General features: G+C 33.5%; 1 protein-coding gene across 3 annotated transcripts; it reads left to right on the top strand.

The window, feature by feature from the left end:
• The first annotated feature begins 29 nt into the window (after positions 1–29).
• On the top strand, positions 30–16,582 carry pip5k1ba (phosphatidylinositol-4-phosphate 5-kinase, type I, beta a). 3 transcript variants are annotated; one of them, XM_042732212.1, is made up of 16 exons: positions 51–174; positions 4,305–4,387; positions 4,955–5,025; positions 6,229–6,297; positions 8,678–8,808; positions 9,078–9,195; positions 10,526–10,678; positions 11,049–11,345; positions 11,423–11,619; positions 13,429–13,509; positions 13,602–13,650; positions 13,738–13,822; positions 13,917–14,057; positions 15,299–15,434; positions 15,611–15,750; positions 15,838–16,582. In XM_042732212.1, the coding sequence occupies exons 3-16, from the start codon at positions 5,002–5,004 to the stop codon at positions 15,855–15,857; spliced, it is 1,641 nt and encodes a 546-aa protein (XP_042588146.1). In that variant the 5' UTR covers positions 51–174; positions 4,305–4,387; positions 4,955–5,001; the 3' UTR covers positions 15,858–16,582. The 3 variants fall into 3 exon arrangements, with proteins under 3 accessions (XP_042588145.1, XP_042588147.1, XP_042588146.1); XM_042732211.1 differs by lacking the exon at positions 4,305–4,387 and having other exon boundaries at positions 30–174; XM_042732213.1 differs by lacking the exon at positions 4,305–4,387 and having other exon boundaries at positions 30–174; positions 15,611–15,716; positions 15,838–16,578.

The following is a 16,582-nucleotide window of genomic DNA, read 5'->3' as shown; positions in this document are numbered from 1 at the left end:
AATGAATATTCTACAAGTAGGCTGCGCTGTGTGCGCGCGTGCGCGTGGGCGGAGAGAGTTTGACAGTCAAACTGAAGCTCGACACGCTCGCAGATGTCACTGAGAAACAAACCATCACTTTATGAAATACAGTTTTTACTAACAGGCTACACTTTTCTAAGATAAACACTGAAGGTAAGCTCAAAATCTCTATACTTTTCTTTGTTTATTCCATATTGCTTAATGCTTTGTTTGATGTACTTACGACCTGACATTCATGTTTAATACACAAGCTCTCACACGCAACACCGCAGTTTAATGATAAACACACACACCGCGGTTTAATGATCATAGAGAAGAGAATCATATTTTGTTCATAACGTTTAACAGTAACATATTAAACCGAATATGTTTATTGTGTTAAAAGGGGTTTCACCAATAGTGTGCTATGCTTTCATATTCTGCATTTATATATTAACACTATCTGTTAAAAGTGTAATGACTAAACCGCAGGGCTGCACTTTGTTCTAAGAGAAGGTGGTTTAGTAGTAGAGAAGGATGTGCTTCCTCAAGCGCTCTTCGACATTTACAGCAGAGCCTCGGATACTTTGCATGTTATGCAGCTAAAAAAATTATAAAAAATTAATGTTACATCACAGACTGACGTTAATAGGAACTGAATGGTGGGCTGGAAATTACAAGATTGTATCTTCAAACTTGAAGTGTTTTTTAATGGTCAATGCAGATATCTGTAGAGGGTGACTGATGGTTGGCATTGTGTATAACACAGTTTATCTAAATATTTAAATTAACACAATATTAATTCAAAATTCACACACACACACACACACACACACACACAAACAAATCAAAACAAAAAAAAAACCAAACCAAAAATGGCCAAAATGTGAAGGATATACTTCAGTCAACTAGTTATTACACAAAACAAACCATCCTGAAGGGGTATATATTATTACTATTATTATTCTGGTTATAAAATAAATACTGATATATAGACATGAAATGTTGATTTGCTGTGAATTTTTTTATTATGCCAAAAAGGAAGTACTACACAGAGCAACATGAAACAGCATTTGAAGAATAATGGTCATTAGCGTCATTACACGAACGGATTTGACCACAGAAAGCCACTGACCAATCAGAATCAGCGCTTCCAGAGAACTCTGTAATAACAGCATGTCTTTGGTAATACAGCCGTTGAGACGGATACAGAATTTCCTAATTTATCATTTACTTTACACGAATTTCACTCAAAATCATTCCAAGACATTTGAAAGCAGAAATTGGATTACTGTAAAAAAATATATCTGATAACATTCCAAATAAGTGGCTGTATTCAGTTATAAAAAAATAAATAACATTGGCCGAATCAACCATACAGCATCTAGTGACCTCCAACAATATTCTAAGGGTCAGATCAAGTAGAAATAGGCTACAATTTCCTGTTTTCACGTTTTACAGTGAAATGAGAAGGCATGGCTATTGACAGATGCAGGTAATCTCTGTACGCTTAAACAGTCATATAATTCATTGATGGATGTTTCATATACAGTACAGATATAATATATAGGCACTGTATTCAATGTGTGTCCTAAATATACTAAAATACTTAATAAAAATAACCTACAGTTGTACTTTTGGTATACTAAACTGATATACTTAAAGTCTACTAAATTTGAACAACTAATTTTGTACTTAATGCACTTTAATTGTGTGGAAGTAGTGCTGAAGTCCAACTAAAGATACACTGAAGTATATTTGATTGTGCTAAAGTGGAACTATTGCAAGTATACTTCAGGTTCACTTTATAATATCTTGCATTTAAAGACTGATATTAGATCATACAATCCTCATCATTAGTGTCATTAAAACACATTTTAGGCTTAATATTAAGAAATGTGCATTGTGCACAAGTCGTACTCCAAATAAAGTTTAATTATAATTTTTATAACAGTAAGTTTCAAGCGATATTGTTGTTAAATATGTTAATAGATTTGAACTATACTTAGTATGCAATAAATGTATTTATAGTTGCCACAGCAACTATCTGAAGTCCAAAAGCTGCTTTTGTTTCCATCTCATTTCTGTATCCTGTTTACACTGTTGCTTACATTAGTATCATCTGGGTTGGTCACTGTTCTCCATTTAATTCTGAGCCTAGGGCTCTGTTTTATAGGTGCCCCATGTTTACAGGAGGCGATCTGCACAGGTCATGTGATCGTTGATGTCATGACTCACGTGGCATTTCCGTTCCCCTCACTCCACACCAAATGCAAACAGTCCTTACGCTTCTGTGCGCGAATCCACGCCTCTCAACACTGATAAAGACCTTTTGTTTCAGTCCAGGCCGGGTGTGAGGGTGTAATGATGATGTGATAGTTTTAAGAAATTAAGTTATTGTGCACGTTGTAGGATTTGAGGAAATTTCAGCCCTGCTGATCCTGTCGTCCTGTGATTTGGCTTGCAAATATCCTTATTTCTGGCAAACGCTTTGCTCTCTGTCTGAAAAACACGATTAGACCCTTGAGAACATCCAGGGTTTAGAACGGCTGCCCTGGAAAATTTCCATGTATGTGTCCATCTAGCCAGTTGTGGTGAGAGGTTTATAGATAGGCTTTTTAAAGTCTACCCATACATATAATGTACCAGTCAGATTAGTTATGCAATCATAGGGTCATGGGAGTTGGAATTAGGGGTCGGGAAATCTAAACTGGGAAAGCCTCAGACCATGTGGCGTTTCTGAGCTTCAATCATTTCTGTATAAACCTTTTGGGAACAGTAATATTGACTATACTGTATATTATTACATTTCTTATTTCCATTTGAGAGTAAAATTTAGATAACTAAACCTTTTTTAGTTCTTGTTATCTAAAGCAACATTTCTTTAGCTAGTCTGAACCTTAAGAAGTTTGTGCTCATTATGCAACTGCTTGTTTATGACCCTACATCACCCTTAACAGCTTGTGACACATTCATTTATGTCTAACACTTCATACAAGCTGTGAGAACACTTAAGTAATACCAATAAGGTAACAGATGTTACACTTTCTTAAAAGTAGTGTTGCTACAGTATGTGGTTTCTAGGGTGTTCTGAATGGTTGTTAGGGTATTATATAGTGATTAAAAAATCAAAAAATCCCACTCCCATCACCAAAACCTTAAGTTCCTGTTGCTAGGGTGCTTTTTTCACGTTTCTATATGTTGGTTGCACTACATGACTTTAATTTGCCAGACAACCAAGCTTATCAACTACGAATTTTTTTTTTTTTAGTGATGATGAGGACATTTTAAGTTATGAAACTTGCATGCTGTATTAAGCATACAAAGACCTGTTCTGTGTCAAAAGATAAAGGGAAACTTGGTTACTCATGTCATGACCCATTTAATACTTTTATATGATATAAAAATAATTTACACTCAATAGTTTTTATTGCATAATGTTTTATAATTTACTACATACTAATGCTACTATTTATCTTACTGCAAAGAAAATACTGCTATTTTCACTTAATGTAAATAGAATCCATTTAGTATAAATAGCATCAATCACTATTTGCACTTAGTGAAAATAATAGTAACTGCCTTTTTTTCTTTATTAGAACACTCTGTAAATTTTTAATGTCATGCCCCCCCCCACAAAAATAAAATAAAAATAAATTTTAATTAGGAAATTTAAAAAATGCTCATAGAAGAGGCATATCCAAGTCATTTTATGTGTGAATTGAAAGAATTAATATATTCAGATGAAAAAGAGCACTGACCCACCATTCATATTGTGTCTGTAGCAAGCAACACTAATAAGTATGTTGATATTACTACTTTTTTATGGTTGTTGTGATTCTATTTGCATTTTTATATACTGTAATTTTCACTGTGTAGCCTATTGTTTTCAAGAGAATACCAATTTAATATCCTAATGGCTAGTTATGCCTGCCATTCTTTTTAAAATCCTGGATTCAGTGCTGAGCAATGTTAAATGTCTGAAATTGGTCATAAATTCAGGTTATTGTTTATAATGCACAAAGTATAATAAAGTTCAATGTTTATAGCTTTGTGCCCTGTGTATCTGATCACCCACAGCGCTGACACAGATATGAGCAAATCAGCAAAGCCGTGAAAACAATAGCGCCTTAAGCAATATCCTCCTTACCTCGCAGGCCATGCCTTAAGAATCAGGACTCTTACGTACTGTACTTACTTACAGCCGCGATTGTTTGCTTATTTTGTGGGCAGGGACATTGAGGACCAGGCTGTCTTAGGAAAGATTGCATGATTAATTACAAATCCGTCTTTTCTGATATTAGTGTTTACTGCGAGGAGCCGCTCAGTACGGGAAACTTTAAGCCACTAGCTGCCGTGTTGGTTTGTAGCAGTTAGTGTCGCTGAGGTATGTACATCTCATTTCTCATTTCTATTAGCAAGCCAAATATGGGGTCTTGTGTTCTGTTGACGTCAAAGAAGGAGCTTTCAACAGCAAATAACGCCTGTATAGACTAATCAAAACCTGCAGTGATTCTCCTGCAGCTGTGTGATGCTTTGAGATGAACTCTTTCTCCTTACAGTGGATCCTCATCGTCGCGAGAAACATGTTTGTTTAGTGGCTCTGCTATTAGATTATTAAAAGGAAACAGGCTGTGCACATCATCCGTTGGATTTGAATATCTTGCAGGGTCTGTTTTATAACATTCAGTGGCGTGTGGGCATGTGATCTGTCATTTCTGGAACGATTGAGCCTCACACAACGCTTTCCATGTGTTTAATGCGTGTATAAATAGCTTTAAACGCTCACTTATTCCATTTCCCTCATAAACATATTCTTTCCATATTTGTTTACTTTCACTATAGCACTCTGTTTCCTTTGCTTGGGCACTTTCTTAATGTCTTTCACTTTCAGTATCAGTCACTGACAGACCCCTGACACCTACTCATGTTCTATTTATTCTTCCTGCACTAGACGCCTGGAGTCATTTTTGTCTGGATATGCAGTGACTCTAACATCTAATGAACAGCAGAGCAGTTTACAAGGTAAGGAAAATGCCAAGGTGTCATAAAAAAAGTGCAGAATGTTTATCTTTAAGGCCTTGCAACAGCTTGTCACTGGGGAAGTACACTTAAAAGGACAACTTTGCACTTCATCTACTCAGTATGCATATCAGTATAGTACAGTAGTAATATGGTACTTAAGGGACTACTATGAAACGTTTCGGGGGTAATTAAGATGCATAAGTCTTTTAAGATTTCTGCACAAGTGAAAAGCGTCTGTAAAAGGTTTCAGAAAATTGGCCAAAAAGGTGTATACAGTTAAGCATGTGTGTTTATGTGTTTATGTATCTCCCAAAACCTGCTCACAACTTGTCTGAGTTGTATTTCTCTCTAAAATCAGAATGAAAAAAGAAACTTTATTTTGCATAAAAAAATTATATATGAATTATGCATTAACTAATTCTTGGATTATAAATAAATAAATAATAATAAGGATTATAAATTATTATTATTATTATTAATGATTCATGAATTATGCATTAACTAATTCTTGGATTATAAATAATTTAATAATAATAATAATTATTATTATTCATGCATTATGCATTTTCTAATTCTAAAGGATTCTAAATAATAATAATTCATGCATTATGCATGAACTGATTCATACGGATTTTATTTAATTTTGTTTATTTTATTTTAAGTTGAGTACTTTATCCCCACTTTTGGGTGAAATGAGACCCAGACATGTCTAGTAACATTCACTCATATAGACAAACAGCTTTTATGGTCCCTGAGGCTATTGACAGCTTCATTTGAATAGAGCCCTGCTGTTTGAAAAGAAGAGTATTAAATTTTGCATGTGTTTTCCCTCCTCTGTTTGCTATCAACATCCTGTCACCGAGCAGAACTGCAGCTATATCCTGCATATGCTGCATCATTCAGATAAAGTCAGACTGAAACATTTCGATCATGTCAGGAGGAAACTTGAGTCTCTTTCTAATGAGTTGCTTTAGAGTTGCATCTCTTGCATCAGCAGCGTTGAGTTCTACCGAGAACAGGAACATCACATGACTTCATTTCCTGTTTGATAATGTGCAACTCGCTCACAGTTGAAGTTACCTTTGCATATTCTTATTTTAACAGTACTCTATTATTATGTTCATTTGATCATTTTGGGGGTCTTGAGACATTCATATTGCAATTTTTATGTTATGTATCTTGTACGTTTACTTTAAATAATAGATGAGTTCAGCGGCAGACGAGACCGGAGGTGGAAGACCTCAAAAAACTGGGGGCAAAGACCACAAAAAGGTGTGTAAAATATAGCACAATGTTTTATCTGTATGTATCAGTGATCAACTGATGCATTGATTTAGTTTATTTCCACTGCTAATTTTATACATTACTGGTTGACGCAGTAGGCTACACATAGATGAGTTAATAAACTAAGTTTAAGGAGAACATACACATTTAATTAGTAGCTTACATTTATGTTAGCTATCAGCAGTCTCTACACAGATACATACTGCCCAAGAAATAATGTGATGCTAAAGTAAATAAAGTTCTGAGTTGCATTTTAAGTACTAATGTAACCAAAATTCCTCAGAAACATAAAATCAGAACAAATGAGACAACTGTTGACATACAGTAAATGTATAGTAGAGTTTTAAAGTGAATGTTGCATATTTCTTCTGAAACTCATGTGAGACACGAGGACTTATACGGAGGAAAGTCTGAGAAGCAGGAGTCTTTGGCAAGCATCTCTGTGCTTATTTTCATTGTTTAGCAGAAATGATTTGTCAGTTTCTTTTCTGTCCGGTTTGAGGCCTTTGTGTGCCATAGATTATTTTTGCTCAACCCAACATATTTTTCTCTGTGGCACAATGTAGCGTTTGTGCTGTGAGCTCTTTTGGGATTTAGTGGGATTTGATTTTTGCATATCCCACTCTGATTTGTCATACTTGTGCTCTGAAATGCGGTTTTCCTGCTGACTGTTATGTAACGGTGAGCACACTATGCCCGTGTGTCATGCCATGTGTACCATACCCCAGGAGGCTCATGATATTAGGGATATTAGGAAATTCACATAGTGGATATTTGCCCACAAAATGACTTGTAGGCTTTATAGAATTTTTAGTCATTTTCTGTATAGAAATAGCTGGAACAAAAAAGGACAGGTTTAAGAGAAAAAAATCTCCCAAAAAAAGTATTTAATTAAAAATATGTCCAGAATATGGATATGTTAATTTTTTATGTATGCATATGCATATAGCATATAATATCTTCACCCACAAATCAAAAAATAAAAATTAGAAATCCATAAAGATTATTTTCATATTAAGCAGCGACTCCACAATGTCTTAATCTCATTACAATGGGAATTTTTAAATAAAAAATAATTTTAAATAATAAAAAAATAATAAATTAAAAGTTCATAAATTCAGTAATTATAATTTGACTGACTAAAAAATAGATACGTTTCTTATAAAGTATTAATATTAACCCTAGTAAAAAAGTAATGTATTTAAAATACATTTATTTCATACTAAGTAAAGTTCAAATCTATTAACACATTTACTGACATATTGTTCGAGACTAATAATTAAACTTTATTTGGAGTATGTCTTTTTTGAACAATGCACATTTCTTAATATTACGCCTTAAATGTGTTTTAATGTCACTATTGATGAGGATTGTATGCTCTATAAATAATATCAGTCTTGAATGCAAGATATTTAAAGTAAATCTGCGGTATACTTGTAATAGTTCCACTGTAGCACAATCAAACATCCTTTAGTATTTCTATAGTTGGACTTCAGTGCTACTTCCACACTATCAAAATATATTAGGTACAAAATTAGTTTTTAGCAGACTTTAAGTTAACCAGTTTAGTATACCAAAATTACAATTGCAGGGTATTTTTATTAAGTACATAATATGTAAATGTATTTGTAGTGTACATAGCATGAAATAAATGTATTTCAGATACATTTTAGTATATTTATTTTTCACTATAAAAGTATTTAAGGTACTACCTATTATTTATTTATTTTTTCTGGATAGGATTATTTTCTGTAATGTATTATGAGAATCTAATTAGAATCATTCATGAGAAAAAAAAACATTAATAATAATAATAAAAGTGTCCGGACCCAGTATATTAACAAGAATTTGTTGATAAAATGTGCTTGATTGGTGATTAAATGGGCATGATTTCTTAATACAAAATACAATGTAATATAATCGTAATGCATTATTGTAATAGTTGAGTCCTTTAAGCTACATGCAAGTAGGGTCTTTATTAGTCCGGGATTTTTCTTCTAAATTTTTGTTTATGAAAATTATTGAGGTTGTGAAAGCCAGTTAGTTTGGAGGAAAACTAGTTCTGTAACTGCTTGATAAAACAGTATTTTTACACTTCGTTGTGGGTGGTTGCCAGGGCGTTGCTAAGTAATTGCAGTTTATTTGCTCTCATTGTGACACTAGCAGTAAAAGACTTCTTGTAAAACCAGGCCTCAAACGTGGTCATATCCCTCAGCTTCCTTGTCTTCAGCTTCCTGCCATGTGTGTTTTTAGTGCTGATAAGGATGGTGTTATCTCTGCAGAGTGATGACTGCTTTTCCTGTACGTGCCAGTATTTGCTCATGATCTGAGGCTGTTTTACATTGGTTTTCTGTGTGTTTGTCTCCAGCCCACAGCTGAAGCCTTGAGAGGAGCCATCCAGCTCGGCATCGGCTACTCAGTCGGCAACATGACGTCCAAACCAGACAGAGATGTTCTCATGCAAGACTTCTACGTTGTCGAGAGCGTCTTTCTCCCGAGGTATTGACAGATGTAATGTGTGCCTGCCATAGACTCACTATTCAAACACTGAGATACAATGACTCTGTTCCAAATGTCAACAGTTCTGTTGTAGTAGTTTGTTTAATATCTACTGCAAAATTAATTAGTACAGCTGAATATCTTTTGTGATTGGTTGGTAATTGGTTGATTCCTAACAATGCTGAATAGAGCCACTGTAGGATTTGAAACAGAGCTACACATTTTTTACACAGCTTTTAAATACTGTGTTAAATCATTTTGTCTTTCAGTGAAGGCAGTAATCTGACTCCAGCTCATCATTATCCTGATTTTCGCTTTAAAAATTATGCTCCCTTGGCTTTCCGTTACTTTAGGGAGCTCTTTGGGATTAAACCAGACGATTATTTGGTAAGACCAAGAAACCACACGAGACTTACTAAAACAACCATGAAAGATGTTGAAATGATTTACTGTCAAGAATCATGAAACTCTAGATGGTAAGCAGATCATTCTCAGGAAACAGTGAAGAAAAAATATAGTTTCATCTGGAAAAATTACTGCTGAACTTTGAAAAAATCTCATTCACCACAAAAATGTTCATTTAAAATGTAATGGTGATCAGTTGAACTTGCTAATGGGTGAAAATAAAATTATAAAATTAATGTTAAATATAATTAATGTTTTATAATTAGTTTTAAAATTACTTTATCAATATATAAAAAATGGTAACACTTTGAAATAGGGAATACAAATTCCCTCAATAATCTCCTAATTTGCTGCTTATTAATAGTTAGTAAGGTAGCTGTTTTAAGGACCTAAAATATGGAAAAAAAACTACATTAATATTTGCTTTATAGATGCTAATTAACAGCCAACATGCTAGTAATATGTGTGCTAGTAAGCAACTAGTTAGCATGGGGACACAAATGAAATATTAGTTTAGTAATATTTATATATATATATATATATATATATATATCAAATAAATTATAAAAAATGTAAAATAAAGTTTATCACCCTGTAAAATATATAAGGGCATGGGGACACAAATGAAATATTATTTTAGTAATATTTATATAATATTTCACATGTATTTTCATACTTCATATGCCATTTTTATTATCTAATATTATTCATTCATATTTCTATTTAGCATTCATTTATATTAATTTCAGTTAATTTAGTACTAGTTAAAAGAGTACTTTCACTCATAGTTCATATGTATATATATTAGTGCTGTCAAACGATTAATCACGATTAATAAACATAAACATAATATATGAGTGTACCGTGTCTATTTATTATGTATATATAAAAACAAACACATGCATGTATATATTTAAGAAAAATATGGAATTGTTATATTTTAATTATATTTATACATAATATAAATTTTATGAATATACATATATACATGTAAATGTTTTCAAAATATATACTGTATGTGTATGTATTTATTTATACATAATAAATATACACAGTAAACAAACATTATGTAAACAAAATCTTTATTTTGGATGCGATTAATCACAAATTAATCATTTGACAGAACTTATATACTGTGTATATATATATATATATATATATATATATACACATATATATATATATATAGTTTTAGATTTAGTGAGCAATAACAGCACTGAAATGAAACCATTTAAAACTGATCCAAATGCACTTGCTTTTGTATTTTCTGTATAACCTACATTAATAATGCATCTTTTTTTTTCATCTGCAGTACTCTATTTGTAAAGAACCTCTGATAGAGCTGTCAAACCCCGGAGCGAGTAGTTCATGGTTTTACTTAACCAGTGATGACGAGTTTATCATAAAGACTGTGCAGCACAAAGAAGCTGAATTTCTGCAGAAGCTGCTTCCAGGTTACTACATGGTGAGCCACACAATCAGCACAATAACTACATTATGCACTGCTATCTCAGCTCAGTTGCTCATATTGACAGTTAAGTTATTAATACAGAAAACAACTACAGATAATCATTTTACAGCACAATTACCTCACAGTTGTTGTATAGCCCTGTTTGCTGTAGAAATACAGGACTACACTATACATTAAAACACATTAAAACATTAAACATTCAGCCTGTCGGTTTAAATTGTTAATAAATGCATATGTGCAATAATGCATTTAACTTTGCCTCAACTATTTTACATTAAATGTACAGTATATTTTTACACCAGTAATATTCTAATATTCTTTTCTAGAATAAAAACTGAACTGTCCTTCCAAATCTGAATTTCAGAATCTGAATCAGAACCCGAGGACCCTCTTGCCGAAGTTTTACGGGCTGTACTGTATTCAGTGTGGTGGTGTTAATATCCGATTGGTGGTGATGAACAACATTCTGCCTCGCTCTTTGAAAATGCACTACAAATATGACTTAAAGGGCTCTACTTACAAACGCAGAGCGTCACGGAAGGAGCGCGCCAAAGCCTCCCCGACCTTTAAAGATCTGGACTTTCAGGAGATGCACGAAGGTCTTTACTTTGATGCAGACACATACAACGCCTTGATGAAGACTCTTCAGAGAGACTGTCGGGTGAGTCCAGTTGCTGATCGCCGAAGAGCTCTTCAGTATTATATGTGGTTGTGATTTCCATTCACTTTGTTCCACAGGTGCTGGAAAGCTTTAAAATCATGGACTACAGTTTGCTGCTGGGCATCCATGTTCTGGACAGGAAGCTGAGGGGGAGAGGCGGGATAGGGGACAGTAAGCGCCATGGTGGGCAGAAGGTCCTGTACTCCACAGCTCTCGAGTCCATTCAAGGAGACGGCAAAGCGGGTGATCCTCTTCCTGACGCTGATGACGACACGTGAGTGGAGCTGCTCTGTTTGCAGAGTAAACAGAAATGAAAGACAAAGAAGTTGTATTGTAAACTTTTACCACACGCCCTTTCTCAAAGACATGTCAGCCAATCTGAATGATTACTGTATATGTACACTACTGCTCCAATGTCAGACATATGTTTTGAAAGAAATTCATATTTTTATTAAGTAAGGATGCATTAAATATATTGAAAGTGGGTGTTATCATGTAGAGGTGGGAGATATACCAGTAGACATGATTAACTGGTAGAAATTTGTCAGTCTTTTCAATCGCGGTTATGTACATGCTCACGTGACGTTGCTGTGCTACGTTCTCATGAAAACGTATCGTTTGCATGCATTTTTAAGCATTACAGATTAAAAACAAGTGATTTAAAGCTGCTGAGATGCAACAGCAACAAAAGAGAACTCATTTGGCTATATGCGCGTGCTGTCTGAGAGACTGTTTCTTAGCGCTGTCAGAGAGGTGTGCTCATGTGAAGTCAGTGCTCAAAGAGTTATTTTTGCTGCATTGTAGGCCTTGAATGGTTAAATACACACACTTTTATGCATCAAAATGCCCGTCTTTGCAAGTATCCTCATAAACACAGTAATTTAGTGAAAACAAACAGCTGAGAAAGAAAACATGTGTAACAGAATATTGGATCCGGGTAGCTCTTAAAGTGACAGCAGTCTAATATTCCTGCTGTCTGTCATTCATATTAATCAAACAGCAAAAGAGAAAACCTCTCACTTCTCTTGACTAAATCACTTTTGTAACTTTAATAAGAAGAAATATAGATTTAATTCACACAGTGAAGAATATGAAGTGTTTTTATACATATTATTACTGTACTTTATACAATGTATCATTTATTTGTTCTACTGTAGTTTTTGTGTCATATTGCTTGAAATTAGTTTCTTATTCTTAAGTTACTGTTCTGTTTTTTTATTTTTATTTAAGCTTAAATACTTTTATTAACAAACAGAAAAAAAGAACATAATTTAGTAATGTACTGTAGGAGCAGAAGAAGCCGCAACAGCTTTACACAAAACATGCAAAGACGATACCGAACAAAGAACTGAGGACGTATAAACACACAGTCTGATGAGGAAGTAAACAAGATACAAGTGAACACAATCAGTGAGCCAGTGAGTAACTGTGGAAACTATAGAACAAAGGAAACAGGAACAAAACACATGAAAACAAGGTGATACAAACTAAAAGTCCATGAAAACGAAACTGAAACCAAAAACATGTTAGCAGTAAAGACATTGTTACCGTTTTTGCATCGTTACATTTCTGTTTCAAATAAATGCTGCTTTTTGAAAGAATCCCAAAAAAAAAACTGTATCATGGTTTCCACAAAAATATGAAGAGGCACGCACAACTGTTTTCATCATTGATAATCGGAAATGTTTCTTTAGAATGATATTGGAATATTATTATGATTTCTGAAGGATCATGTGACACTGAAGACTGGAGTAATGATGCTGAAAATTCAGCTTTAATTACAGGAATAAATTATATTTTAATATATATATTCAAATAGAAAACTGTTATTTTAAATTGTAATAATATTTCACAGTATTACTAGTTTTACTGTATTTTTTGGTTAAATAAATTCATCCTTGGTGCGACATTTTTAAAAATCAAAACATATAAATACACAAAACTATTGGTTTTGAAGTAAGGTTAAAAAGGGGGATAATTTTGAAAAGTTGAAAATATTTCCATCATGTTGCTAAAATATTTCCAATACATTTTATGACTCACTTTGGATTTCTTTTGAAGTAATGATGTGTTTTTGTTCTAGATTGGGTGGCATCCCTGCTAAACACAAAGATGAGAAGTTGCTGATCTTTCTGGGAATCATTGATATCCTGCAGTCCTATAGGTACGAATCACCTGACAAAAGATGAGAATAATTACTATTCCATTAAAGATGACTAAAAATTCCAATATTTAACATTTCTATCTTATATACAGATTTATAAAGAAGGTTGAGCACTCATGGAAGGCTCTTGTGCATGATGGCGTATGTATTTTTCTTTTTTCATGAAATATATATTTTTATATCCTTCTGTTTGAACATTATCATGATTTATGGTTCTTTGCATTCTAGGACACAGTATCTGTCCATAGACCGAATTTCTATGCTGACAGATTTCTGAAGTTCATGGGCACCACGGTATTTAAAAAGACTCACCGTAAGTTGTATGCTTCTTTATTATTTTCAGTGAAATAGGAGCATTTAAAATACCATACTACATCTCATTTTTCCCTCTTTGTTTTTACTTTTAGCTATCCGTGGTGCATCCTCGAGAAGGAAGAAGAACTCTATACAGCCGTGTAGGTCGGCCTCACAGGAAGTTCTGTCGTCTGTAAAAGAGGAGAGTCAAGAAGAAAGGAGGGCACAAAGCCTCGAAAACCTCGATGATACAGGTGCTCAAGGATTTTAAAGAGAAATTCACTAATGCACACAATTAAAAATAATATATTTTTTTTTTACTTTAAGGAGCAGTTCACCCAAAAACAAAACGAACATTCTGTCATTATTTATTCACATGCATTTTTGTGTGAACTAAAAATTGTAAATCGATCTCTTTGTTAAAATAAATAAAAAAGTATGCTAAATTGTATTAAATGTGCACTTGTAATGTTCTTCAAATATTACAAATATATGTTTAAAAACTGTACTTGCAGATAATATAATATTAATATAAGACCACTTAAGTGTACTTAAAGAGACACTGTTTCTAAATACAGTATATTTCTGAAAAGGGAACTTTATAATAATGACAAATGAAAATATTAAAGTACATTTTGAATCATTATGCTTTAATATTCTTTAGTATGTCAGTCAACACATCCAGAAGTGCACTTATTTTGAAATGTTGACTTGCTACTAAAGCACATGTAAAGTACTTCATTGTGTCAACATTTGATATTAAAGTTTCCAGCTTCATCATTACGAATGTGTAATTATGAATATATTTAATTAAATAGAATACACGTTTCAATAAAACTGACATTAAAGTATATTTTAGTTTGTCATAAATTCTTGTCAGTACATTCATCAGTACACTTTAGTCATATCTCAAAGACAATAGAAATATTTATGAAATTACATGTGAAGTTGTACTGAAGCCCTAAGTTCAACTAATTGCTTTTAATGTAAATGTAGTGCTGTCAAATGATAAATCGTGATTAATCGCATCCAAAATAAAAGTTTTTGTTTACATAATATATGTGTGTGTACTGTGTATATTTATTACACACATCTACAGTATATATTTTGAAAATATTTACATGTATTTACATGAATATATTTATATTCATATAATTTATATTATATATAAATATATTTAAAATATAAACAACATATTTTTCTGAAATGTATACATGCATGTGTGTGTATTTTTATATACATAATAAATATACATAGAACACAGCCATATATTATGTAACCTTTATTATCAAAAACCTATTTTGGATTAATCGCGATTAATTGTTTGAAAGCACTGATATAAATTGAAACTATAATACATTATTTCTGCAGTAAGTACTATTTTTAAACATATGCTAAAGGTGTACTTTTGTTTCACAAGGGATGCCATTCAAAACAATATTTTTACACATTCAAGATGGATAATTTACTAAGATATGATACTTCTTTTTGACAGAAACACACTCCTCTCAGAAACCTGATGTAATTCCCAGCACCACCGGACTCAACCCAGCCATTTCAGCCGCCACTATGTCTTCTGCTTCCTCTCTAGATGATGTGAAGACTGAACCGCAAACAGATTCAGAGAACAGGTGTGTACGTACAAACACACACACTTTCCCATCAGACATACGTATTAGTCTTTGTAAACTTCCATATTTCTTCACAGAGCTTCCTCTTCTTTTTTTTTCTTTTTTTTGCTATAAACACGATGTGATTGGCACATACCTTCTTGTTTGGCTGATGTCACTGTGTTGTTTGTCCTCAGAGAGGATTATAGGACGTCCAGCTCGACTCTTGCATTAGAGGACAGGACTCCTCCTGCTTCAAACTCACAGGCGAGCACACCTGAGTCCGGTCTGGACGTCTACTTGGTCAGTATTGATACTGGTTCTCGTGAAATGACAGGTGATCTGAAGTTCCCCTGGAACTCAAACTCTTTTGTGTCATTCGCTCCAGATCCGTGTTTGTGGCTCATATTGTTTTCTGTTTTAGTGATGCGTGAGGCCTTCTGAAGAGTGGACCAGATCATCCAAACATCTGTAAGACTCAGAAACAGCGGGCATGCTGTTAACATTTTGCACAAAGGATATCTCTAGCTGCTAAAACACATGGACTGAGAAAGGCCTTATGTTTGAAAGAATGGCAGAGCGATTGCCACACTATAGTACTGCAGTGCCTTACACTGTCTGTGCACTTTGTACCCACTTGCAAGCACAAGATTGTTGTATAATAATAGTTACACTCCCTTTAGACCAGTGCGCTGTAACTATATCTCATAAACACGCTGGCTGGTATGCATGTTAAAGGCGTGATACCTGATTAAAGCATGTGTCATACAGAGAAATAGGTTTATTATATAATAATCCTGGTATAATTATGTTCTGAGCACTCCTGAATTGTGTGAGTAATGATTTCATTTCATCTGATCATTACAGTACAGTAACTAGTACCAAACAGTAGTAACATTGTCACTAGTGAACATGGATTGAATATTATGTTTGGTCATGTGATTTGGACGCACAATCAGCATAATGTAATGACGTGGGGGCGTGGGGGGGGGGTATTATCATGGTTAATGTTACTTCGTGTAAAGATTTACATGGGTTTAAGATGTTAAAAATCATAAATCTTAAAAAACTTTTTATAAAATGTATTTAAATTTAAATGTATTTTGATTAGAGTAATATATGAATTAATTGTGCTTTGATGTAGAATGTTTATAGTTGCTATTAAATGC

The sequence above is a fragment of the Cyprinus carpio genome, chromosome B10 (genome assembly GCF_018340385.1).
Source record: "Cyprinus carpio isolate SPL01 chromosome B10, ASM1834038v1, whole genome shotgun sequence".
In the NCBI taxonomy this organism is placed as follows: Eukaryota; Metazoa; Chordata; class Actinopteri; order Cypriniformes; family Cyprinidae; genus Cyprinus; species Cyprinus carpio.
Note: the sequence above shows the minus strand (reverse complement) of the source record. Positions and strands in the feature narration are given on the sequence as shown.